Source organism: Daldinia vernicosa (assembly GCF_022497035.1).
Source record: "Daldinia vernicosa strain CBS 139.73 unplaced genomic scaffold F5Y00scaffold_3, whole genome shotgun sequence".
NCBI classification, from domain to species: Eukaryota; Fungi; Ascomycota; class Sordariomycetes; order Xylariales; family Hypoxylaceae; genus Daldinia; species Daldinia vernicosa.
In genome coordinates this window covers 260,564-285,232 of record NW_025953919.1, presented here as the reverse complement: position 1 = coordinate 285,232, position 24,669 = coordinate 260,564, and the positions used below count along the sequence as shown (strand labels likewise).

At 46.6% G+C, this 24,669-nt stretch overlaps 7 protein-coding genes across 7 annotated transcripts; 5 read left to right on the top strand and 2 right to left on the bottom strand.

The window, feature by feature from the left end:
- The first annotated feature begins 471 nt into the window (after positions 1–471).
- Positions 472–2,505, top strand: F5Y00DRAFT_224577 (acetyl-CoA acetyltransferase). Its single transcript, XM_048006021.1, has 4 exons — positions 472–776; positions 884–933; positions 999–1,074; positions 1,143–2,505. The coding sequence occupies exons 1-4, from the start codon at positions 712–714 to the stop codon at positions 2,149–2,151; spliced, it is 1,200 nt and encodes a 399-aa protein (XP_047869312.1). The 5' UTR covers positions 472–711; the 3' UTR covers positions 2,152–2,505.
- Positions 2,447–8,231, bottom strand: F5Y00DRAFT_224575 (uncharacterized protein). The gene is made up of 7 exons (XM_048006020.1): positions 8,021–8,231; positions 7,303–7,838; positions 6,877–6,977; positions 6,210–6,822; positions 5,252–6,094; positions 3,495–5,195; positions 2,447–3,437 (listed from the first exon to the last, which is right to left on the bottom strand). The coding sequence occupies exons 2-7, from the start codon at positions 7,816–7,818 to the stop codon at positions 2,883–2,885; spliced, it is 4,329 nt and encodes a 1,442-aa protein (XP_047869311.1). The 5' UTR covers positions 7,819–7,838; positions 8,021–8,231; the 3' UTR covers positions 2,447–2,882.
- A 190-nt stretch (positions 8,232–8,421) lies between these two features.
- F5Y00DRAFT_224574 (uncharacterized protein) lies at positions 8,422–9,565 on the bottom strand. Its single transcript, XM_048006019.1, has 2 exons — positions 8,945–9,565; positions 8,422–8,888 (listed from the first exon to the last, which is right to left on the bottom strand). The coding sequence occupies exons 1-2, from the start codon at positions 9,491–9,493 to the stop codon at positions 8,796–8,798; spliced, it is 642 nt and encodes a 213-aa protein (XP_047869310.1). The 5' UTR covers positions 9,494–9,565; the 3' UTR covers positions 8,422–8,795.
- Positions 9,566–10,297: 732 nt separating this feature from the next.
- F5Y00DRAFT_100616 (HET-domain-containing protein) lies at positions 10,298–12,370 on the top strand. The gene has a single exon (XM_048003770.1). It carries the CDS (start codon positions 10,454–10,456, stop codon positions 12,140–12,142), a length of 1,689 nt encoding a protein of 562 aa, XP_047869309.1. The 5' UTR covers positions 10,298–10,453; the 3' UTR covers positions 12,143–12,370.
- On the top strand, positions 12,370–13,670 carry F5Y00DRAFT_100623 (uncharacterized protein). Its single transcript, XM_048003771.1, has one exon. It carries the CDS (start codon positions 12,598–12,600, stop codon positions 13,486–13,488), a length of 891 nt encoding a protein of 296 aa, XP_047869308.1. The 5' UTR covers positions 12,370–12,597; the 3' UTR covers positions 13,489–13,670.
- A 56-nt stretch (positions 13,671–13,726) lies between these two features.
- On the top strand, positions 13,727–14,117 carry F5Y00DRAFT_224571 (uncharacterized protein). Its single transcript, XM_048006018.1, has one exon. The coding sequence runs from the start codon at positions 13,809–13,811 to the stop codon at positions 14,025–14,027; it is 219 nt and encodes a 72-aa protein (XP_047869307.1). The 5' UTR covers positions 13,727–13,808; the 3' UTR covers positions 14,028–14,117.
- Positions 14,118–14,768: 651 nt separating this feature from the next.
- F5Y00DRAFT_224570 (Flavocytochrome c) lies at positions 14,769–17,302 on the top strand. The gene is made up of 4 exons (XM_048006017.1): positions 14,769–14,995; positions 15,070–15,138; positions 15,202–15,439; positions 15,500–17,302. The coding sequence occupies exons 1-4, from the start codon at positions 14,962–14,964 to the stop codon at positions 17,043–17,045; spliced, it is 1,887 nt and encodes a 628-aa protein (XP_047869306.1). The 5' UTR covers positions 14,769–14,961; the 3' UTR covers positions 17,046–17,302.
- The last annotated feature ends 7,367 nt before the right edge of the window (positions 17,303–24,669 follow it).

Below are 24,669 nucleotides of genomic sequence, written 5' to 3'. Positions count from 1 at the left end.
CGTTCTGTGCTTGTGGCTAATAGCTAATAGCAAATTTATTTCGTGGCTAATGACAAGGCTGAGCCATGTACGTAATGTGCTCCGATAAGCGGACGGGTGGCTTCATTTTTTAATTAACTAAGGTTATCTACCTCATACCAAAACACCAACCCCACTATCCTATTCGAGGTACCTACCCGAGTAGGCAATGTCCTTACATTAGGTACAATACGTTGATTCGGTAAGGTAAGGTACGACCAACGAATTGGTGACTTCTTGGGAGTGACCTAACCGGAGTAAGTTTAATGGATACATGCATGCATTGTACGACTATACTAAACCTGGTTAAGAAGAAGAAACTCCGATCATTTGTTAGTTAGGTACTTTGTGCTACATTGTTCACAACTCAAACTTTGGTGAGTTCCAAGGTACAATACCTCATCCTACTCGTCCAATGTAAAAAAGGTACAGGTATGTAAAGGTAGGGGTGTAACCGCAGATCCGCTATACTCGGTAGCACAATATGCTAGCTAAGATAAAAGATAAATCGAGGGGCGGTGAATATTTCCCACCATATCGTCTTTTCTTCTTGCAAGGGGGCCATTCTGGTATTCTGATAGCTCAACACTTCTGAGACACTTCTGAGACTGAAATATATAAATTTTGCTTTTTTATTTTATTCTGTCTGTCTCCTTTTCTTCTGAGCTGTGAGATCTTCCGCCATAATTCAACATGTCTAATCTTCCCTCCGTATATATCGTCTCAGCTGCTCGAACCCCCGTGGGGTCGTTCCTAGGGTGAGTTTTACTTTATGCTACGAGCTCCCCCTCAGCTTCCCCTCTTCCCCTCCTCTCTTCTTGATATACCTATACCTAGTTCGTGAAACTGACACTCGAATTACTAGAACGCTGTCGAGTCTCAGCGCCACTCAGTTGGGATCCCACGCTATTAAGGGTATGTCTCTCCCATCCAGGTTGCACAGCTTGACCGGGTAGCACACTTACACGATCTGTCTACAGCTGCCGTCGAGCGAGTCCCTCAGATCAAGGCCGAAGATGTAGAGGAGGTCTTCTTCGGTAACGTGCTGTCTGCCGGGTATGTCTTATTCCTATAGATTGTTGGTCAACGAGCAGAGTGAGGGGAAGCTAACAGTAGACATCTAGCCTTGGACAAGCACCCGCTCGACAATGCGCTATCGGTGCTGGCCTTCCGGAATCGGTCGTCTGCACTGGTGTGAACAAGGTCTGCGCTTCCGGTCTGAAGGCCATCATTCTGGGTGCCCAGACCATCATAACCGGCAATGCCTCCATTGTTGTGGCCGGCGGCACCGAATCCATGTCCAACACCCCGCACTACCTGCCTACCCTGCGTAACGGTGCCAAGTTTGGCGATCAGACCCTCGTCGACGGTATGCTGAAGGATGGTCTGACCGACGCCTACGCCAAAGAACACATGGGTCTCGCGGGCGAGCTATGCTCCTCCGACCACGGCATCTCCCGCGAGCAGCAGGACGAGTACGCCATCGAGACCTACACCCGCGCCCAGAAGGCCACTGCCGACGGCATCTTCTCCAAGGAGATCGTGCCCGTCGAGGTCAGCGCCGGCCGAGGCAAGCCCCCGGTTCAGATCACAACCGACGAGGAGGTCAAGAACCTAAACCCCGAGAAGCTAAAGACGGTGCGCCCCGTCTTCAAGCCCCAGGGTGGTACCGTCACCGCTGCCAACGCCGCTCCCCTTAACGACGGTGCTGCCGCCCTCGTGCTCATGTCCGAGGCCAAGGTCAAGGAGTTGGGCGTAACGCCCATCGCCAAGATCCGCGGTTGGGGTGACGCCGCCCGCGAGCCCCAGCGCTTCACCACCGCACCCGCCCTTGCCATCCCCAAGGCTATCAAGCACGCCGGCCTGACAGACAAGGACGTCGACTTCTACGAGATCAACGAGGCTTTCTCGGTTGTCGCCCTAGCTAACATGAAGCTGCTCGGCCTCACTAGCGACAAGGTCAACGTCTTTGGTGGCTCCGTCGCTATCGGCCACCCGCTCGGCTGCTCCGGCGCCCGCATCGTCACCACCCTGACCACCGTCCTGCGCGAGAAGAAGGCCAAGATCGGCGTTGCTGGTATCTGCAACGGCGGCGGCGGCGCCAGCGCTATCGTCATCGAGAGCTTACAATGACTACATGAAGGCGGGGAGGAGACGGTAGTCCGCACGAGACGGGATTCACGAATATAACGAAATGAGTGAACGTGTATGGATCTGTCCGAGTAATGTTGCAATGCGTCGAAAGAACTATGGCCATTCAACTGCCACAATGATGAAAAAAAAATGAAAAAATAAAGCGTAAGCAAATGAAGAGCTTCTTTTTTGGCTCCGGGATGGGGAGAATAAGAGATTTAATACATACCCAATATATCTACCTTATCTAGCTTAACTAGATGTAGTAGTTAATTCTACAATTCTGAAATCCCCATAAAACTGACAGGCCATGTTATTCTTCTATGTGATGTCCTAGTGCAAATACACTAACCTAACACTATGTACTTCTGTCTCAGTTTCTAAGTCTTTGAAATAATAGTATGTTCGCTGCTATGGAAATCACAAAAAAAGCACCAGGACGACACGACCATCGGGTTGTCGGTTAGCATATCTATAATACAAACTAATGAGAAAAGCACCATCATCCTATCCGCTCTGTTCAGCCTCAACTGCACGTATGCAACGAAAAGAAAAAAGAAAAGGGGTCGTCGCGGGGGGTAGGATATATCCACTCAAGTGCCAACGCCCCAGCGCCAGTCGTGATGCCTTTATGCTTATGCGTAATCAAATCTCACCACCGTCTAATCACTTATGGGGCTAGGTAGTCGCCAAGCCGAGAAGTCGTCCTCGAAGGTGGACAAGGCATCCACCTATTCAAGCCCTTCCATATTCTCGCCGTCTTCTCCCTGGCCGTTGGCATTGGGCGAGACGCCGTCCTTGAACCACTTCTGGAAGTTCTCGTTGACTTTCTGGACCTCGTCCTGACTCATCCCCCGCATCCAAGCGTTATTCATAACCATCTTCTCTCGGAACCGCTGCTCGCGATGTTCGGTGATGGCGCGGCGGTACTCCTCGACCGCGGCCTTATCCTTGTCCTCGGGTTCTGTTGAATAGACAAAGAACTCGGACGTGTCCTTTTCCCAGACGATCTTATTGGAGTTGATGCAAATGCGCAAGACTAAACCTTCGTTGTACATGAGAGGCTTCGGCACATTACCATCGTCAGAATCGGCTTCGGTGGATGGCAAGTTGCGAGCAAGGACTGTCTTCTGAAGGCGAGAGCGAGGTACCCCCTCAGTAGGCTCTACACGTATGTACGAGGAGATGTAATACTGCCATCTGTCGCACAGTTCCATCTCATCCATGTAAAATGTCGTCTCGTCACGTTGCAACCATCGCGCTGTAGCTTCACGCTTATGCGGGAACTATATGTGGTGATTAGCGGCCAAGTAGGCAGAATTGGCAGATAGAATGGTACTTACCCAGCAAATAACGAACATATCACCATCCTTAATACACTTCTCGGCATACTTGCGGGCGCTAATCTCTGTCTGATAACTGGTCATATCATTATGTCGATTGTTCAGGAAGTGGTGAATGAGATCCGGCGTCTTCTCCTTTGAGTCGAGACTGGTGCACGTCAAAGAGAGACGGCATAGCGTCTTCAAGAGGTCTTGGATCGTATATAAAGTCCAGCCCTTCTTGAGATAATAATGACGGAGCACTTCTTGATATCGATTCTCATCAATCTCCCCGGTAATATAGTCTTCAATAAGTTCGACCGTTTTTGGCCAGAACGAGGCAGGGTCGTTCTCATCGAAATAGTTAAGCTCATTGACGGCGATACCAAGATCCTTTGCGGGCTTCTTGCTCTTCGATCGGGCAATTTCTTGCAAGACGCTCTCCTTACTATCCTTGACGTCCTTGAGACGCTTGTATAGCGTCTGGAACACGGTGAAGAAAACATAAATAGTCTGGTTGCAAAAGAAGTTGTACCACGGGCGAGAAAAGAGCCCGTCAGCTCTCAACTCGCCGTCGGTATCCACGAGCGGATTGTCACCTTTAACAACCGTTGCTCGGGGTACTATAGGCAGCCACCGCTCATTAGATTGTTCAGCAGGGAGGGAGTCCTCTGGTGCGTCTGCCATCTCTTCTTCGTTCGCAGACCCAGCGTCCGGTGTCGTCTCTTTGCTGCCAGATGCAGCACTATCCTCCTTTTGGGTCCTAGTCTTGGCACCGTTACGGCCAGGATCCAAAACGCCGCGGAGTAAGTCAGATCTCTTGCCGTTACGTCGGGCGCGACCGTTAGTCAGTTCCGCAGGAAGTTGCTCCTCGGCATCTTCTTCGCCGGACTCGCGATCAATATCATGGAGCCGATCTTGCACTTTTTCTTCCGACAATTCGAAGAAACGCGGGATAAACCACTCGAAAAATTCAACGATCCGCTCCTTTTCCGAGGTACTATGGTGGCCGTTATTCGTACCGTAGAGGACCATGAATCGGAGTAGGTCTAAGATGACCTCCTGGTCACTCAGCTCATATGCAAACTGATGTCGTGGGATTTTATTCTTCGAGCTGCGCAAGCGTCGTTGTTCTTCGTGTTTTGTCTTAATGACATCCACTAGGTGCTTGGCAGAGAGATTCCGCTTGTCATTCTGTTTAACCTGGATACCCATGTGGTCAAGGCTCTTGAGGTGCATGATCTCCGTCTGCGCCTGCCATACTTTCTCCCATTCCCTCTGTGTGAATCTCCACTCCTCATCCTTTTGCTTAAGCCGCGCAAGGACGACGGGAACAACGGCGAAGGGGTCCGTAAACATATCGCTGACAACATCAAGACCCTTCTCGTTGCCGTAGATCTTCTTCAGGACACGCTTGAAGATAGAGGTACTGGAGCCTCCGAGTCCTGCTGGCATCTGGAATGTTTCTCGTTCCTGAGGAGTTAAGTTCAGCATCTGCTGGGCGATGGGCTCGAGTAATTGTATGCACTTGACATTGGCTTCGATATTGAAATCGTAATCGTGCCGCTCCTCCTCGATGCGATGAAGGCCCTCTTCGAAGGCGTTCTTTCGATGAGCAACAAAGCCCGAATCTTCCGAGGCCCAGGTAGGGTGGGATGCCCACTCGTCGTTGAGGACAGCATTACACATCTCGTCCCGGCCGCCACACGGCTTGAGTTTTTCCTACGACGGCACTGTTAGCGGATAGTGTTACCTTTAAAGACTGAAACATGACTTACCCTGCGAGGCAGCAACCTGTAACTCGGTCCAATAGCCCGACAGTTGCTCAGCGAGACCTTCTCCGTAGGCGGCCTTGGCCTATTCTCGATAATCTCGTCAAGACCCTCATATCCTACAAAGTTCTTGAACCAACCCATCAGCTCAGCACTGCCTCCGATGAACTGGCTAGACTTATGAACCAGATCATTAGTGTCGATCAAACTCTGAGAGTACATGTTGCAAAGTTTCAAGAATTCATTCATCGTAGACCTGTTTCCGATGTATTTCTTAACTTTCTCGAAGAACCCCAGTTCGTCTGCCGTCGCGTTTGCCGACGACGTGGGAGGGAGAGGTTCAGGAAGAATTGGGGTGAGTGTGGGCTCGATCGATTGTACGTCTGTGGCCAGAGGTTTGTGATTAAGTTTCGGTCGCTTGCTAGCAGGACCTACTCCAGGAATCGAGCGTGATCCAGGAGCAGGACTGTCAGCGATAACAGGCGCTGGAGGCGCGGTCTGCTTCTCATTGCGAGGACGTTTTTTATTGTCTTTACTTGCGCTGGCAGGAGGCGCGAAGTTTCCGACGGGAGGCATCTTCTGGCCATCCCTCATATTATGCCCAGGCTGCGGCGTGGTCTGAGTGAGACCGGTCATGGCGAACATGTCTTCGGGTTTCGCACCGTTACCCTTGTTCGAGGCCGCAGATTCCGGTAGGAATTGCTTAAAATCTTCCAAAAGGTCTGGCGCGGTATTGAAGAGGGTGGTGACTTGAGCGTAGACGTCTTGTATTGGTTTCTGCTCTCGTTGGTAGGTCTGTAAAATCTCGAGAAACTGCTTGTAGATTTCGGGTTTATCTTGGAAGCGGTTCTGCGTGCACAAGTTAACAAGTTAGCAAGTTTTGTTCAAGTATTCCACCGTGCAAATTTTTGTGGGGTTAGTTAAAAGAACTACTTGTTAATGTGCTTTTCAATTATTAACTCACCTTGATTTTATTCACATAGCTAATAGCATGATTGAATTCAACTGGTCCGCGCTTCTCCATATTTGCCTGCTGGTTTCCGCTGCCAGGCACCCCTTGCGAACCACCTGGAGTTGGTGTGAGAGCGTTGCGGGTTGTTGGCGCGTTAGGTGTAGTAGAGTTATTTTGTATCTGAGATGTACCACGATGCTGTTGATTTCCTGCGCTTACACTATCAAACTCTGAGGGCTGGGTTTGAGCAGCTCTGAACAAGCTTGGACCATTTGGCGCGGGGGCGCTGAAAGAGGCTTCTGGGCTTTCGATGCTGTGCTGAGGTTGTGGTTGTGGTTGCGGTTGCGGCTGTGGATGTTGCTGCTGCCAGTTGCTCGTCCGGTGGTTGAAAAAAGGTCCGTTCGCTCCCGGTTGACCATGCGCCCCGTCACCTTGATTTGCTCTTCCTGTAATCGATTGAACTGTTGTTCCCATGGGCGTAGTGACGCGAATTGTATTTGGATCGTTTCCTGCACCACATTCGATTCTATATCCTGGCGGGAGAAAAGTGTTAAAGCCTTGAATGAGATTCGGATGGCCGGCAAAAAGTTCTGATACGCGGTTGATGACACCAGGAGTGTCAATTCTAGCCCTCAGGTCAGCTTATACTCATCATGTTTATCTCGGTATGTCGACTAACGTTTGACTCTTGAAGTCTTTCATGATATCAAGGAATTTATTATACACGTCCGGTTGGTCGGCAAATTGGACCTTGACTTGGTCTAAGTAGCTGAGGGCGTCCTGAGAAGACTATACATTAGTGCATAAAGCAGACAGACAATCGGATTCAAATTTGTGCAAGGAATTGAAGATTATCAAAATGAAAGGGACATTCCCCATGAGGCTCAAAAGGTTTATTGCCCATGCGCTTTTCATAGACTTGAGAAGATGTTCGGGTAAGGGAGCAGGGGAGTAAAATAGTGTAAAATAATATGCCTAGCGGCGGGAACAGCAAGTACCCGTCCCACATAAAGAGGTAATGAACGCGAAAACAGGAGCCTGGGTAAGTCTGCTGTCGAGAATCTTCATATGATGGACAATAACACGATAAATGTAGTAGACTTACATTAAGTATAGGTTGCTGCCCCTGCGGCATGCCACTAGCACTACCGTTGGGTAATGGGTGACCCCCTGGCATCCCAGTGCCATTCCCACCGAACGGTATACCTTGCGAGGCTCGATTGCCTTCTTGCTGCAGCGGACCACCAAATAGATGTGCTGCAGGTCCCGAAGAGCCAGAGGGTCCCGAATTGTGACCACCTAAAGCTCCGAACATCTGGCTCGATGCGTTCTGGGCATTATGCGGAAGTGTACGGTTCGACTCAGCTTGCAATGGACCGCCAAATGTGTTTACGGGGCCGGAGGGAGCACCGAGAGGGATAGGAGGTCCCGAGCCTCCATGAGTCGCTAGAAGACCTCCAGGACTGTGGATGGCACCGGGGAGTCGCGAGGCGACGGGCTGATGGATCTGTAACGACGCGGTATTGCTCTGGCGGGGGGTCCCAACAGGGAACTGATCTCTTTGATGTCGCTCGGCCGACTCGCGGTCGCGATGCGACATTTCCTCAGAATGGGAGTTCATTTCGCTTCAAAGTCGCGGATCTGATAGTTCAAAACGTCAGTTGAACTACTTTAGTATGTGCTGAAATGCGCGCGTTGCTGCGGATGAAACCCAACGAGGCCGGTCAGGAGATAGACAGACCGAGAGTTGGCCCTAGAAACCATCCATCCAGGAAAAAGGAGAAGGGATAAATCGCGCTCCTCAGAAAACAGGGTGAACTTACTTTCTACATGGATACGATTCTATCGAAGAGAATAGGATGTAGTATATGATGTCGTCTTTTAATTTCTGGTGAGAAGGAAAAAGCTGAATGAGATCAAGCCGCGACAGCTTAGAGACAAGGTTTCTGCCGTGCGATCAGCGGCGGCCGATAACAAGCAGAGTGGCTTTCTTTATTTTATTACGACGGTCACATGGAGATAAGAGAGCAAGCGGGTTGCTTATTGCTCCAAATTGAGTTTAGCGTTTGGTGGAGATTTATGAGCTATGTAATACCTACCGTACAATACCGACCTCGGTCATAGAAGCCGTATAAAGCTGTATAATTCTCAGCTTAGTGGGTTCTTATGTCTTAATAACGAATTATTTTCACATTTATTTAGATACGCAGGTATTTATTCAATATTTCAGAACCGCGGTCATATTAAATGTTCTTGATACACTTCCTTCCTTACATACTAAGGTAGGTAGGTACCTAGGTAGGTAGATCAAACACCCAACCGGCCCAAATTTGACCATATTTGCTCCCACATACCGAGCTATGTAAGTCAAAATACCATAGGCCTAAGCAAATCCCTAATACTAGGTACCTAAATTACAGAAGTTATCTGTACTATTAGTAGGCTGTATCCTCCCAAACTCCATTCATAAGCTGAACCAGTACCAAAGCCATCCCAACAAAATACATCATAGACTATAGTTACCTATATAGTGGTCGCTCATCAATTCAAACAACAGTTCCTAATGCCATATTATACCACCTAGTACAGTTTTAGCGTCTATACATAGTTTCGTACTCCGTTTAGAATCCATAGCTCGCCATTCCCAACTCGACTCGCGATACTATCTACTTGGATCCCGTCAGGTTGGATCTAAGATTGTCAACTGTATATTCGTTATCAAAATGCTAAAAAAAAAATCAACTCACCACTCTAACACCATCTTTCATCTCCCACCATATTTCTCTGTCCCCGTCAAGTAGCGTCTTAACCTTCTCCCCCTCTTGCCAAGGGCTAACAGAGACTACATGCGCCTCTACGAACCGCCTCAAGTTCCTGTGAGCTCTATCTTGTCCGTCCTCGCCCTCATATGCGTTAGTGCCAAGCGCATCGTAGTCTTTAGGGTTTTCCCAGGGTTTGCGCGGTAGCTTGTCGACGGCTGAATTCCGCGGGGCGAGGACGGTACTGTTTTTAGACGAGTCGTCGAGGCGGGAGGATATCGAGGCGATGTCGCGGGTGAATCCAGCGAATATGTTGATGCTACGATCTCGACCCATCACATCAGAGATAAGAACTCCTCCTTGGGGAGATGGCTGCTCGGAGCCTCCAGGTTGTTGTGATGGTGGCATGACGGGACCGATGTCCATGAGGGGCTTCTGGGCGTTGGATTTCATTTGTATACCGTATGGCAGAGCGACGTGTTGGGTAGATACTGTCGCTGTTAACAGTTGGAGGCAATACAGCGCCAAAAGCTTCATCTTTCTAGAAGCTAGATAGATAGTAGAAGAAGGTTATCTGCAATTGTATTAAGTTATAAGATAGGTAGATACTAAATGATGAAAGTAAATCAATACAACCACTCAGGTTCTACATAGATAAGGATCCACTACCTAACTTTAGGTACGCTTAGCGGGCCCCGGCATGACATCACCCCTCCAGACTTGAAGCACCTGATCCCCGCCCAATATGTACATTCCTTACATTCGGTACCTTTTCTAAAACATTCATTCCACTACCTGTACACATTATCACAGCATAATTGTATAGGCTTAGCTAAGAGTCAAAGTTGGTATAACTACGTGACTTTATAGTACGATATGAAGTAGATGGCAAAGCATCTGCAGGTTCCCTTGCTTAAACTACCTTGACGTATTCCGTAGAATAGCCCCATTCGACTTTTAGCGAATAATATTTTCACCTGAAGAATATATAATATAATTTGAAGGATGCTATTGCTTGCTTATTAAATACGTACTTGCATTGCAGCACCTGCAATAGGCTAAATATAGCATTGTTTGATTAACTACTCCTTAAGACTAAATATATCTATCGTCCAAATAGTTATCCTAATACTACTAGTTATACTACTATAAATATCAAAGTATATGAAAATAAAACGCGAAAGAGGGATGGAATGATGATTCGTGAGACATGTCTTAAACTAATGTTATTCGGTAAACATTAATTCCAAGGGCAACGGACATAAAGCCGTGTTGTTCGAACACCATTGCGCACCGATGAATTTGGTAGCGAAGACGAAAAGCCACAGCATGTTACATCTGTGTCGGCTACTGGTACTGTTATCTCGCAATACGACGTTATACAGCACCAGCCATCCTCGATTATAAGCGAATCTCTATATATAAATAGCCAATGCCATATTTCAAGAAACTCATTCCATTCTCCAGCCGAGTAAAGCAGCAGGTAAAGGGAAAAAAATGTGGCTGATCAACACCAAAACCCTGGAGCTCGAATTTGTTGCGAGCCCTAAGGAGCGCTCTTATGCCGTCTTATCCCATACGTGGGAGGAAGAAGAATTGTCCTTCCAACAGTTCTCAGATAGCGCGAAACGCGCGTCGTTGAGACAGCTGCGCGGATTTGCCAAGATTGCGAAGACGTGTCAATTGGCCAAAGACAAACATATGCTGGAATATGCCTGGGTAGACACTTGCTGCATTGATAAAACAAGCAGCACCGAGCTATCCGAGGCCATCAACTGCATGTTCAGGTGGTATCAAGAGGCAGCTGTGTGTTTCGTCTGGCTTTCTGATATGGCCCTCGAACCAGCTGACCTGTGGGATACTCCGCTTGGGCCGTATAAGAGAATCACTCCGGACGTATTAAGAAGGTGTAAGTGGACTACGAGAGGCTGGACGCTTCAAGAGCTGCTAGCGCCGAGCGTCGTCGAATTCTACGACAAGAATTGGGATTTTGTTGGCACCAAGGACTCGTGGCTGTTAGACCCCATATCAGAGGTCACTGGAATCGAGCCCGAATTCTTGACCCGTAACTATTTAATCTGGTCTGCCCCGGTTGGTACTCGGATGCGATGGGCTGCCAAAAGAAAAACAACACGACCAGAGGATATAGCGTATTGCCTCCTGGGTATTTTCGAAATCAATATGCCCCTACTATACGGCGAGGGGGACAAGGCGTTTCTTCGACTTCAAGAGGAGATCTGCAAGCAGACCCACGACTTATCTCTATTTGCATGGACAGCACGGCCAGGTTACGCTTCTTCTTCTTTATTTGATTGGTATCGCGGTATCTTCGCTATTCACCCATGTGAGTTCGCGGACCTGCAGGGATTAAAACGAGAGAGCGTTAGGAATACCTTTCGCGGCGAGGTCGCCATCACCAACAAAGGTCTCCGTCTCGATGACGTCCAGTTATATAGGGCACCTAATGATACATTGATCTTACCACTCGGCTACACTGGCGAGCACCCCGACGATAAAGGCGAAAAATCATCTTATGGCATATATATCAGACTAACTCTTGATGGATACATCCGCAAAAATCCAGGCCTTCTCGCCATACTATCGGATGACCGCGTCTCTGATATACCAGCACACCGCATCTATATTAGAAAACAGTCAGTCACACCGTGGGCATGCAGCCAACTAATACAAGATAAATATGCCGGCGTGTTGCTCTTCCGGTTCGAGGGGCAGCCAGCTTCTAGAATCGTCAAGGTAATACCGCAAGAGTCGTTCGACTACAGTCTCAACGCATTTCTAACCGGAGGTAAAAAGTTCTTCGGCTACCTACGGCTGAACGTTGGCGGTGTTGACGTCGTAGTCGTCTGTTGGCTAAGAATGTATCTTTCAAAGTATTCTACCACTATGACACCAGATGTAAGGTACGGCTTTGCTATCGAGGGTAAAGATGGTTGGGACAGGTTAAAGACAATGGGCCTCGAGACCGAAATAACCAATCACGCAGGCCAGGATGGGACCATTCTGTCTCTTTTACCAAATGTCAAATTGAGCCACTCCGATGGTAGTGTTGCCACCTCACTCGATTCATCAAACATAAATATGGCCATGCATGCTTTTACAAGAGGCCAAAACAGCCATTTGATGGTCACATTTTTAAAGAAAAAGAAAAGGAGTCTTTTCCGTTAACCCTAGGCATATATCACCTTATCTACCCTACGTTCCCACCGTAAGAACTTCAGCTGATATCTAGGCGTGGCGGATCTTTCAGCTAAGGTAATGACAAATACCGCTTTTTGCTTTTATTATACGAACAAAAATGACGCCGGAGCAGATTTTAGGTGACTGGGTCCGACTAGGGATTACGCAGGGTATAAAGAATGGTACTGGCGTTGGATAAGCTGAGGTATTATCGTTCCGCACACTGCCGCGCGTTAAAAATATAGCGTATATACGTTTCTTCGATCATGCCCGACGAGCATGTGGCGGTCAGCCATTCGTCACTTCTCAACTTGGCCGCCGATGATGGGGATCTTTATTAAGGTTTTCCGCCCGGCCGAGTCTGCGACAAACTTACCTTAGGATTAAAACTTTCCCAAACAATCTCAGAACCATCCGTATTCAACCCACGAATATATATCGCCATGCCTGCCTCCGCTTCGAAATTAGTTGCGACCATCCGGGGTTGGACCCAGTGCGTCAACGAGAAGAGATGGAACGACCTGCCCAAGTATGTGCATTCGACATACAGCCAGAATGGCATAGAATACACGCCCGAGTCGTGGGCGACGCACCTTAGGGAGCACGTAGCTCCTCAGCTAGGAGGAGATATCATCATTAATGAAGACAGCATTATTGTGGATGAGAATACTCAATGTGCCTCGTTCTCGATATGGGTCAAATTCAAACCGGAGGTGCCTCTCCTAGGTTATCTACCCAAGGGTCGCGATATCCTACTGGTTGAACGAGGCTTTGTTTGGTTTACCGATGGCAAGCTGTCAAGAGCTTTGCTCGCGGTGAATAGCGACGACATACGCAAGCAACTAGCGGATCCCGACACCGACTTTGCGCCCAATCTCATCAGCGAGGAGCCCGTACCTAAGATAGAAGCGCCACTGCCCCGCAAGAAGCTCGAGGAAATTTACAGAGCCTACGTCGACAGCTTTAACGCCCGCCGAACCCAGTCGGAGTATGCCAAGTACGTCCACCGGCCAGAAGCCGCGCTCAACAACAAGACCTTAGCTCGTCGCATTATGGACGACACGGTGACGGCCATCCCGGACCTTCAAGTGCACATTCACACCCTAATAGCCGACGAGGAATCGCAACGCGTAGCAGTGTGGCTGAAGTTTACCGGAACACCCGTTAAGGAATACGCCGGATTAGTAGCCGATGGTAATGCAGTCCAATTCACCGAGCATGCGACGTATCAGTTTGTGGACGGTAAAATCCAGCGAATTTGGGGATTCATGGATTGGGATGAGGCAAGACAGCAGCAAAGACCCGCGGGGCCAAAACCTATACCGGTGGTTTAGGGGGTTGACGTTAAGGCTTTGACATAATACATGTTTTTGTTGTTGATATTGATATTTCGGGTTTCTACTTCGAACAAAAATGTCTCTAGGCTCTAGGTTGCCAAACAGTACTAGACTAGAAGACGCCTATATTTATTAGATATTCTTCTGCGAGGACAGCAATAATACCATTATTATTATTATTCTTTACGAATTTATAAATCTCACAAGCCAAACACTTTTGCTATATATTCCTCGTGAGAACTACCTTAGGTAACATGGGTTCTTATTAAACTAACGATGCGGCTACCCGTAGAGTGCAGACATCCCGCATTTTTCACATGCTAAAATGCTGCATCTCAATCAATCCTAGCCTGGCTGCAGCCTGGTTATGGCTCAGCGACTCCAGATTTAGATCAGCTGCCATGCGACCAGTATTGTTATTGCGTATTAAAGAAAATCATCTGATATGCGAGACTCTTTTGTGGGGGAGAAGGCCGGTTTCGTCTTTGCCGGTCCGGGGCGCAGCTTTTTGGAGGAGGAATCACATGCATTCGTAGTGTATCTGTCAGATTTGTGTTGTAGGTATGTACCCAATTGTATGTGTGCTAAATCATCCAATGCTACCTAACTACTATGCATATAGAACTCTGTCACTCTAACGAAAGGTAATTCCTGATAATCCGATCTTAACCCCGTGGGTTCCCGCTGTACAAGGTTTAACCGTCTAGCTCGTGACTGTGGGGAAGAAGCTTTAGAACCGTCAACTTTTGCCCCATATGTAAACATGTTTTGAATGTGGAGGATGCGGACGGGGAACGCGGTGGACACGACATATGTACAAACCTCGGCATTCTAGTCAAAAAGTACCGGATAATTCGGTGTACATCAATACACGCGACTGGGGCCGCTAGTGACATCACCTCCTCGGCAGAATATTATGCGAAGATCATGTACCTCTGCTTCCGTCTAGCCACTTGGATGCGAGTATCTAGCCACAGTGATAAAAATTAGAAAAGTACCTGGATGTCCTATATGTTAAACCAAAAGACCTGAATCCGTTGCCAATTCTATAAAAATTCTATTGGGACTCAAATGCGATAATAGCAAATTGTACGCATTTCGCTGTAGAATGTAGAAACGGACTAAGAGTGAGAAGTACCGATTACGGGCAAGTACATACACGCGAGTACCAGGATAGGTATCTGCTTGGCCCCTGATGCGCTAAGAGTTGACCTCGGCACGCCCGCGCACGAATCAGAGTGTCAGCAATTCAAAGTAAAGCAGCTTCGACTCGGCCTAGAAGGTCAACTAGTAAAACAGTTACAACGAAATATCAAGCCCCGACATCCCTTTCGCATTTCTTCTCATCTTCATCTTAAACATTTTCAAGCTACCTACTTCTCATCCTTTCCTCTCATTTCTCCTGCCACCTCTACATCATTCGCACCAGTAGCCAGGCAGTTCCGTATAATATATATCACACCAATCAAAATGGCACCTCGAGTAATCGTCGTTGGCGGTGGCTGTAAGTTTCAATTCCCTCCCCACCCCTCGTGAGCGTCATCATTTCGGCGACAACGAGCTGACAATCTCATCTAGTATCCGGTCTGAGTGCTGCGCACACAATTTACTTGGCCGGTGGTAATGTTGTGGTCCTCGATAAGCAAGGTGAGAATTGAACTTATTCGGTATACGACTCGATGAGCTTGGAAATTAACTTATTTATTTTAGGTTTCTTTGGAGGAAACTCAACCAAGGCCACATCAGGAATCAATGGTGCTTTAACACGAACACAAGTTGATAACAACATCAAGGATAGCGTAAAGCAGTTTTACGATGATACCCTCAAATCCGCACGAGAACAGGCTAGACCAGATCTCATCAAGGTCCTCACCTACAGGTCAGCAGCCGCAGTTGAGTGGTTACAAGATGTCTTCAATCTAGATTTGACTTTAGTTTCGCGACTTGGGTGAGTCAAGAGAATATCTCATTAGTTTCTCCTATTTATTAATACTAATTACTTTAATAGTGGTCACTCTCAACCTAGGACACACCGAGGGCACGATGCCAAGTTCCCTGGTATGGCTATCACATACGCCTTGATGCAGAGGTTAGAAGAGCTCGCCGAGACCGAACCCGAACGCGTCCAGATTATCAAGAAGGCTCGTGTCACAGGCTTAAATAAGGATGGTAACAAGGTCACCGGTGTCACATACGAGTCTGGCGGTGAAAGCGCCACTCTCGAGGGCCCCGTCGTTCTAGCTACCGGTGGTTACGCTGCGGACTTTGGCGATAACTCGTTGTTGCAAAAGCACAGGCCCGATACCATCGGCCTCGCCACTACCAACGGCTCACACGCCACCGGTGACGGTCAGAAGATGGTTATGGCTATCGGTGGAAACGGAATTGACATGGACAAGGTCCAGGTTCACCCTACGGGTCTCGTCGACCCCAAGGACCCTGGCTCGAAGTGGAAGTTCTTGGCCGCTGAGGCCCTGCGTGGTGAGGGTGGTCTCTTGCTCAACGCCGACGGCGACCGATTCTGCGATGAGCTCGGCCACCGAGATTACGTCTCGGGCATGATGTGGAAGGAGAAGGAGAAGGGCAAGTTCCCCATCCGGCTAGTGCTCAACTCCAAGGCTTCCAATGCTTTGGACTTCCACACCCGCCACTACTCTGGTCGTGGCCTGATGAAGAAGATAAGCGGCAAGCAACTCGCCAAGGAGATAGGTTGCTCTCCCGAGCATCTCCAGAAGACATTCACTACCTACAATGCTATCGCCGAGGGTAAGCAGAAGGACCCCTGGGGCAAGAAGTTCTTCCACAACTTGCCTCTGGACATCAATGACGACTTCCACGTCTCATTGATGGAGCCGGTCCTTCACTTCACCATGGGTGGTATCGAGATCAACGACAAGGCCCAGGTCCTAAACCAGGAGAAGAAGCCTTTCGATGGTCTATACGCCTGTGGCGAGTTGGCTGGTGGTGTCCACGGTGCGAACCGACTTGGTGGGTCCTCGCTTCTAGGCTGTGTCGTCTACGGCCGCGTTGCTGGAGAATCGGCCAGCAACTACTTGTTCCAACAGGCTCTTTCAGGTTCCGCTGGAGCTGCTCAGCGTCTTGGACAGATCTCCTTACACATTGACCCGTCTCAACCGGGCAAGGTATCCGTCGAGTGGGGAAGTGGTGCCTCTAGCTCATCATCCGGGGGTGCTGGTCAAAATACCAGTGCGGCCGGCCCTACTCCGAATGCGGATGGTGGCAAGTCATCCCAGCCCGCATCAAAGGCTCAGAGCGCAAAAAAATTTGAGGTGCCGGAGAAGGAGTTCACATTAGAAGAGGTAGCCAAGCACAACAAGAGGGAGGACCTCTGGGTTGTCGTCAAGGGTGTCGTCATGGACCTGACGAACTGGCTGGACGAGCACCCCGGTGGTCCCCAGGCTATCATGAACTTCATGGGCCGGGATGCGACAGAAGAATTTGAGATGTTGCACGACGATGAAGTCATCCCCAAGTACGCACCTCAGCAAGTAATAGGGCGCGTTAAGGGACAGAAGATCACTCTCGAAATCTAAGCAAAATATCAATCGGACGGCGCTTCGGGAATTGCTTTACATTTGCAAATATCATTTCGATTTTTCAACCTTATTCTTCCGCGCAATGAGATGCGCGAGAGGCACCCAGATTCATTCGGGCGGATAGTAAAATTAGCTGGGCGAGACGCTTCTTGTTACATTGGGCCGACGGCCTGGCTGTATTGATAGTATAGGACTGTGTCAGATGTATGATGTATCAGCATTTAGGAATATATCACTTGGATTTTGTTGTTTTAAGCTTTAGCTTGCCTTTATTGGTTTGACTTTTTGACTATATGTATTGATATGGCATGTCCTATATGCTTTATGATAGAATGATCAATTCTTGATCTGCAGAGACTCGTCAGACAGGTTTACGGTAGACTGTAGTAACGTGCAAAAGCGTCTTCCCGAAGCTCAGTATACAGCCTCCCCGATCGTGATCGCTATCTACGTTCACTACCTTCAATATACAATCTTCAGGCATCAACCCATACAAAGTCGTCTGGTATTCCCTTTGAAGATATTCTCTGCCCACTTGCAGCGCTATACTGGACTAGTTTGTACCTACGTACAGCTACCTAGGTACCCTCATGTAGCTAATCGTCCACGACTATGGCGCTCCGAGGTAGCCCTCTTAAGAAGATCGATCAGGGTAGCAAGTTTGACGAGGTTAAATCCTATGATTTCATTGGTAATCGTGGGAATGGGATGAGGCGCAATAGAGAAGATTACAACAAGGTAGTTAGTTGAGGTATGTTAGAGGTTATCCGGACTTCTCATATGGCCGCTGTGTGCTTCTTGGGACATCTATCTGCACGGTGAGTTGTGATGCTGATGGAATATTCTAACTAGGTATAATCCGATTCCTAGTTTCTTAAGGTATCCTGTTTCTGCTTCTCGATCTGATGGGCTGTTACCGGGGACTATGTATCTAACTGGAAATGAGCGGGTTAGAGAGTCTCTTGGATAGAGTGATGGACTGCTACTAAGACTATTTGTGATATTCGTTAGTTACTTTTTTCCTAACATGTATGTATTCTAGCCACGGGCATCGACGTCTAGTACTATAACTTACCAGAGCTAAATTTACATTGTCGGTGGAAATGTTAGTATATACATACACCGAACATAAACTATGTCTGGACATATAGGAGCCAGGAGAATAGACGAGGTATCACACATATACTGTTGGATTGCCGTTGCTATTACAACTCGTACTTATTAGTAGCTCTAGCTTGATATGCTTGTAGCTTTCTAATATAATGCGAATTAACTATGATATACCTACCTAAGCTAACAGCAGTCTCGGGGGTCTTTGACAAGAAGAATCATAGTCGTGGGACTTGATTCGTTAGCTACGTCTTGTGCCAAAGTCTTCGTCTTGAGAAGTTCGAAGTATCTTTGTCTACACTTGGCGCAAGAGGCCTGTTCAAATACTTTGGGTAGTTACTTGAACATATTCGAGTAGTGATGACTTTCTCCGTCTTGAATGTACGTAGCATCTTGTAGCTGTGGCCATATCTCGTCTAATACCCGGCCGCTCAACGTAAAGCATAAGAGCCCTTCCCGCTGTCCCGTCGCCCGACAGCGTATAGGTATGCGTAGTATTTTAGATAAGTGATGTCGGATTCGAGCGTGGGCATCATCACACCAAAGGTATATGAAATGGTTGGATGCTATAATAAACGGCGACTTGAAGTAACTCCTATGGAACGTTTCTTCCTACCGTCGTAGATGCAGGTAAGGATAGGCATCAGCCCGTTAGCTTTCCCCTACCCGATGTAAACCACCTCCAACGTGTAGTTCCCAACGTCACGAATCGACATGGCGTCTTCCATGCCGACCTTCAGGAGGAGACGGCGGTTTTCTGGGCCGTAGACATGCATCCGGCTGTTGATTAACGACCGTTAGCTCATTGTGACATTTAGCGTAGAAATATTAGAATAAACAAGCACATATACTGCAGCGGTTGGTTCCATTTTATCTACTTGTCCATCCGCTTCGAGTAGGTAGGCGGGCAGGCGGCGGTCCAAAGCACGTAGACATATAGGCTAACCACGGTATATCCCTTGTGCCCGAATGGCATCGTCGATAGATCCTAGCTTGCAGAAGCTGATGAAGTTTTTCTGGATCCCACCCGGACTATATTGTCGTGCATGGTCTAGTAAGAATAGGGGGTCCGCACCTAGAGTTGCGATGCTTCTACTCAGAGGACCCTCTTTCGAGACGAGAAGGACATACCTTATCAAGTCGAGCACATACAAGCCCCATGTATCGTGTCTGCACTACCTAGATTACCGTAGTTGTAGAATACCGGCGTACCTCCGCATCGTGCACGTGGAGCGCGCGCGCCCCTATTCTAAGGGAGAGTCTCATACGTCCTGCTACTTCGTGATGAGTTTGAGCATGGCTGCCCAAGTAAGTCTTCATCTACCATAAATGCGCCATCGAAAGCTTCTGAACGAGGGCGCCACGCATGACTTGGCGACTCTGAACGCCAGTGGGAAGGGTAACTTGGTTCTAGGAGGCACAGGCATAGTAAGCTTCAACTTTCTCCGGACGAAACGTTAGTCGCGTTCTAGACCAATAGCAATTGGGGGTTTACAGGACTCTGTGCAATGTAGGGACGTAGTGTATGTAGACTCCCATCCGCTCCCGCAGTGATGTACAGTGAAACCGAGAGCACCTCTGGTCTGGAACCTGGGAGACATAGGAAGGGCAACATGGGATGGATGGAATCCGACAAGATCCTACATACGCGCCCATCCTAATAAACATCTCGAAGAAGCGAGGAAATCGAGTTTCCGAGGACCACGCGCGATACCTACATTGTTTCTACGCTGGGGGGTTGAGTTAAAGTTTCTATGAACTCGTAGCCTCATTCGACGTGGATAGGGGACTGTGGTAGTAACATTAATAAGTAGCTGCTTTGCGGAACTCAGTAATTGCCGTACTCCATTTACGCTGGGAACATGCTGGGGTTTTTCGGTAGAAATGCTTTGCCATAAACACCCTGCCGGCTACATAGATACGCAATACCGGGCATGAATATATTTCGCTTTCCTTGCGTTAACATACTACGACCCTGGGTTGGGCATTCGGGAATATTCTATCACTTGACGGTAGAGATACATATATCCCTCGTTAGGTAGGTATAAAGCTAACATGACAAAGCTCCAACGAAGTATTTTCCTTTGATGAGTCTTATCTCTCTCTTATGACCAACCCGAATTTTACGGCCGTGAGCGTCAACTTTTCGTATAAGACACGGGTAAGCTTGGCCAGTCAGCCGTCAGCCCTCGACGGCGTCTTCGTCATCATCCCATTACTGCGGCTCGGGCTTGTCCGTGACAAGCGCCCTCCCCAGCAACGAATCGCGGGTGAAGCAAACCAACCCTCCTCGCGGGGTTTGATAGATAGCCTGCTTTCATACCTTAGGTAGGTAGATAGCCTACAGGAAAGGGAACCCCTTCTTCGAATTACCTACCACCTAAGCCCAAGTAGGTACCTACTCACGAGTACGAGCGTTTGCTTCAGTCATCCGCGCAAACAAGAAACTACCTAGCCCAACTTGAACCGAGGGATAGCAAAACTGGCTGTGACATAGAAGTGAGTGTGATACAATACCTAGGCCTTATTACCCTCTTAGGTATCGATGGTCGCACAGGCCCTTTTGACCTCGCGGCAAGGGGAAGGGCAAATGTTGGCAAAACTGCCCAGCTATCTACCTAGGTTAGGTAGTTACAGGATTGGGGATACTATAATTTAGGATGTGCCTGTGCGGCGAGGATCTTAAAAGGGGCCTTGCGATTGGATGACTACCTAGCAGCAGGTGTCCATAACAGGGACAATTTGGACACTGACACTGACCTCTTAGGTGAATTAGGTAGGCTCAGGACATGTATTGTACAATAGTGTAATACAGGTAGGTATACTACCTACCTATAGGTATATTGTAAAGACTGACTCGTCGTCGGCGCACCATATTCCCGGGTAGGTTAGGTATTTGGTGTTGTGCAGAATTCGTAACTCAGCCCGACAACGCGAGAAGGATCAAAAATATATTACAAGTCGCCAATTCTCGCTCATGATACATACGAGGCCACCGTCTGGTTCGGTCAAGTATTACAGCAGGTATTAATTCTTGCTGGTAGGTTGTACTACCTATCATAGATTCGAAATGACCGATCTCTAGGTATTGTATTGTACTGTACACACATATGTACCTCATCATAGCTTCATTCAATGGCGATATGTAGGGTAGGTATCTATCAATGATAGATCCCGCGGGTAGCAGCAGGGAGTGAGTGACTCTGGAAAGCTGCAGAATTCCCCTAGGGATCAGGAGAAATACAATGTCGCTGGCCGTGATGCCGATATTTCCCGTCGAAAAGGGCTTTTTTTCTTTGATACAAGGAATTGGCAACGATTGACGGAGAATCGGCTCAAGTTCTTTTGGAGAGGCGATGGAATTGATGGATGGCATGTACGTATATATTTTAATACTTACCTTACCGTTTTAGGGGGGGTTTATTAAACGGTATATATTTAACTCAATATTTTGAACTATACATATACCGTTTAATATAATAAAGGTTTAAATTTATTTACGTATTTTTAATTAAACTATTAATTTAATTAAATAATATATATACGGTTTTTTTATTACACGTGTTAATTTTTTAAAACGTATATAAATTTAAGTTATATTTATACCGTTTAATTAAAATAAACCGTATAAATATCGTTTAATTAAAATAAACCGTATAAATACCGTTTAATTAAAATAAACCGTTTAAAAAATTAAACCGTTTAAAAATTTAAACCGTTTAATTAAATAAACCGTATATATATAATTTAATATTATACGTATAATTTAATATTTTATAATAATTAAATTTAATTAAGTTTAATTAATTAAGTTTAATTAATTAAATTAAATTAATTAAATTTATTTAATTAAATTTATTTAATATATAACTTTATATATAATTTTATATATAATATATATAAATACGTATTTATTTTATTAAATATATATATATTACATTAAAAATACCATGTACGTACGCGTATAACGTGATTACTTATATTTATTAATTTATTTAAATAATGTTTATAATTTAATTAATTAAAATAATTAAATTTTATAATTTAAATTTTATAATAATAATTATAACATATAAATAAAAATTAATATATAATAAATAAAAAATAAAAATATAACATTATATAATTAATATAATATTATATATTTTTTTTTTATTATATATGTTTATATATTATATAAACCGTTTAAAATTTTAAACCGTTTAAACTTTTAAATTATAATAATACGATTTAATTTAATTTAAACGGTTTTATTATATAAACGGTTTAATTTAATTTAACGGTTTTTATTTTAATACGTTTATACTTTTTTAAATTGTTTAATTAAGTTTAACGTTTAAAAATATTAATTAAAATTTTTCCTTTCACGAATTAAAGCGGTTTAATTTTTTAAATAATATATATACGGTATATATACCGTTCCTTAAACCCCCCCATAGTCGGTAAGGTACATGTACTCAGGTATACACCGCATGTACCTTCAATTGGATCCACATTGGATGTAGAAGGCGGGTTGGATAGTGTATTCCAAATCTTGACTAAACCGCTAGAGTAAGGGTAGTTAAGTACAAACATCCAAGTACTATCCCATAAGAATGCGGCTTCTCATATACATTTTAACTTTGTACTCTGATTTTGCACTAATTACTTGGGAAGGTGATAGTTGCTCTTCCAAGAATTTTCATATGCATGGAATTAATCTAGCAGCACTGTTGATCGGGATAAACATAATCGAAAATCTCCTAGACGGAAGGAATAAAAAAGAAAAAAAAAAGGAAGAAAACAGAAAACATCCGTCGTACAAAACTAAAATGATAAAGCAGGGAGTAGGCATCCAAAAAAGGAATCATCTTGGCACCGGACTCGCGTGGAGTCTCCACGCCTGCGCCGCTATTGCTTCTTCGTGGGAATCATGGGGGCATCGTCACATCGTGGAGTCCCTGGGGGGTCTAGTAGCAATCATTTCTGGTCTTCCCCGCAAAGGCCTCTTGTGATCCACGCCTAACTGCTGGCTGGAACTTTTTATTCCGCACCAACAACAGTCCAGCTTAGCCTCTTTCAAGGCTGAACAGTAATTCGAGCACGACTCGCGACTCGTCGTCCAAGCAAAGCCAAGGACCCTCTGGGCCACCATTGAGGCATCTAATTCCATCTACCTACATAGTAAGTAACTAATCCCATCACGTCGACCGCTGGTCATCGACCTAGGCCCTCCCTCTAGTCCTAATGGAGCAACGTTGGAATCACCGCCATTTCGATAATTCATCTAACATTACCCTATGATGACTAGGCAATTGCAAGTATGCACCGCTTATTATTAGTTTTTTTTTCTTTTCTTTTCTTAGTCTGATCACCCCTACTTACGTCTTCCAGCTCGTCGCTTTCATGCCGTGTTACCCTCAAACTAAGACAAGTTCTGCAGCCCAGAATATGGATTAGGGGATCCCCGGGTTGAAGACACCGTTCATTGGCCTGCCTACCTCACCTCACCCTCGGGCTGCTCAGGTGTAACGAGATAGTACGTGATGCCATATTTATTACGCTCGTTCTACGAAATGTTAAGGCAAGGACCAAACGGGAAACCAATCTGCGTTCCTTGCAAGGTATCGACTGGTCGGCCGTAGCAGGTGTGAATCCTTCGGCTTCCCGAGTGCCGTCTATTTTTCTACCTTGCATAGCTGGGGACTTGGCTGCAAATATTGGCGTGCAACAATATTATTGCAAGCTCCAACAATTTCTAGGCGCCTAGGAACCATCAGGGTAGGCTTCAATACACTAGAGGACAGTCTTGTCCCCTTGTCCCCTTGGCGGCGAGGTTTGGTTGTCTAGATTACCTGTCCGAACATGGGATAGCTGCAAGTGCAAACTCGAAAGTCATGGTCATTACTTGCAGAATACATGTCGACAAAATACGTACGTGCTGCGTGCGTGGCTTCTATGCAGGGCTTCAGCTCCCTTGTTGTCAACCCACCCGCCAAGTTGAAAGCTGGGAAGACCGTACGGATCCGTAGGCGATCCTGGAACCAGTTACTTCTTGCATGTGGCATATTCTCTTCTCCATTGCTCCGCGGATTAATAGCCATGCGAGCCAGTAATATTCGCGTTGCCGACTAAGCGTACATACATAGTATAGAGATTCTCTATTCCCTTCTAGTGATAGGAAATCTATGACTGAATCGGCGCCAAGTCACATCTTGTCACCCTGTCCTTGCTCACCAACCCTCATACACATAGATAGTTATGCATCGCGGAACGAGAACCGCAACGAGTATGAGCTGTATGAGGCAGAAAGGAGACTTCTAGCGGTATTCTCGATGTCGTACATAGTACGATAGAAGTCGGTTGCCAGGCTAGTATCCTAGCTGCCTACATAGTAGCAAACTGGTCCAGCCCGGAGATCTCAGCGACTTACAAGAAACGTCCAGCTAGAGGCTAACCGGAATGGTGTTGGGGACATACCTATCTAGGTACTCTTCTACATATACATAGGTACTATGTTAGGAGGTACCTA

Coding starts and splice junctions, on each gene's coding strand:
- F5Y00DRAFT_224577 (XM_048006021.1), top strand. CDS start 712: ATGTCTAATCTTCCCTCCGTATATATCGTCTCAGCTGCTCGAACCCCC. Junction 777..883: donor CCCGTGGGGTCGTTCCTAGG/GTGAGTTTTACT, acceptor TCGAATTACTAG/AACGCTGTCGAGTCTCAGCG. Junction 934..998: donor GGGATCCCACGCTATTAAGG/GTATGTCTCTCC, acceptor ATCTGTCTACAG/CTGCCGTCGAGCGAGTCCCT.
- F5Y00DRAFT_224575 (XM_048006020.1), bottom strand. CDS start 7,818: ATGAACTCCCATTCTGAGGAAATGTCGCATCGCGACCGCGAGTCGGCC. Junction 6,823..6,876: donor AAAGACTTCAAGAGTCAAAC/GTTAGTCGACAT, acceptor CCTGAGGGCTAG/AATTGACACTCCTGGTGTCA. Junction 6,095..6,209: donor GCTATGTGAATAAAATCAAG/GTGAGTTAATAA, acceptor TTGTGCACGCAG/AACCGCTTCCAAGATAAACC.
- F5Y00DRAFT_224574 (XM_048006019.1), bottom strand. CDS start 9,493: ATGAAGCTTTTGGCGCTGTATTGCCTCCAACTGTTAACAGCGACAGTA. Junction 8,889..8,944: donor TGAAAGATGGTGTTAGAGTG/GTGAGTTGATTT, acceptor TGACAATCTTAG/ATCCAACCTGACGGGATCCA.
- F5Y00DRAFT_100616 (XM_048003770.1), top strand. CDS start 10,454: ATGTGGCTGATCAACACCAAAACCCTGGAGCTCGAATTTGTTGCGAGC.
- F5Y00DRAFT_100623 (XM_048003771.1), top strand. CDS start 12,598: ATGCCTGCCTCCGCTTCGAAATTAGTTGCGACCATCCGGGGTTGGACC.
- F5Y00DRAFT_224571 (XM_048006018.1), top strand. CDS start 13,809: ATGCTAAAATGCTGCATCTCAATCAATCCTAGCCTGGCTGCAGCCTGG.
- F5Y00DRAFT_224570 (XM_048006017.1), top strand. CDS start 14,962: ATGGCACCTCGAGTAATCGTCGTTGGCGGTGGCT. Junction 14,996..15,069: donor AATCGTCGTTGGCGGTGGCT/GTAAGTTTCAAT, acceptor AATCTCATCTAG/TATCCGGTCTGAGTGCTGCG. Junction 15,139..15,201: donor TGTGGTCCTCGATAAGCAAG/GTGAGAATTGAA, acceptor TATTTATTTTAG/GTTTCTTTGGAGGAAACTCA.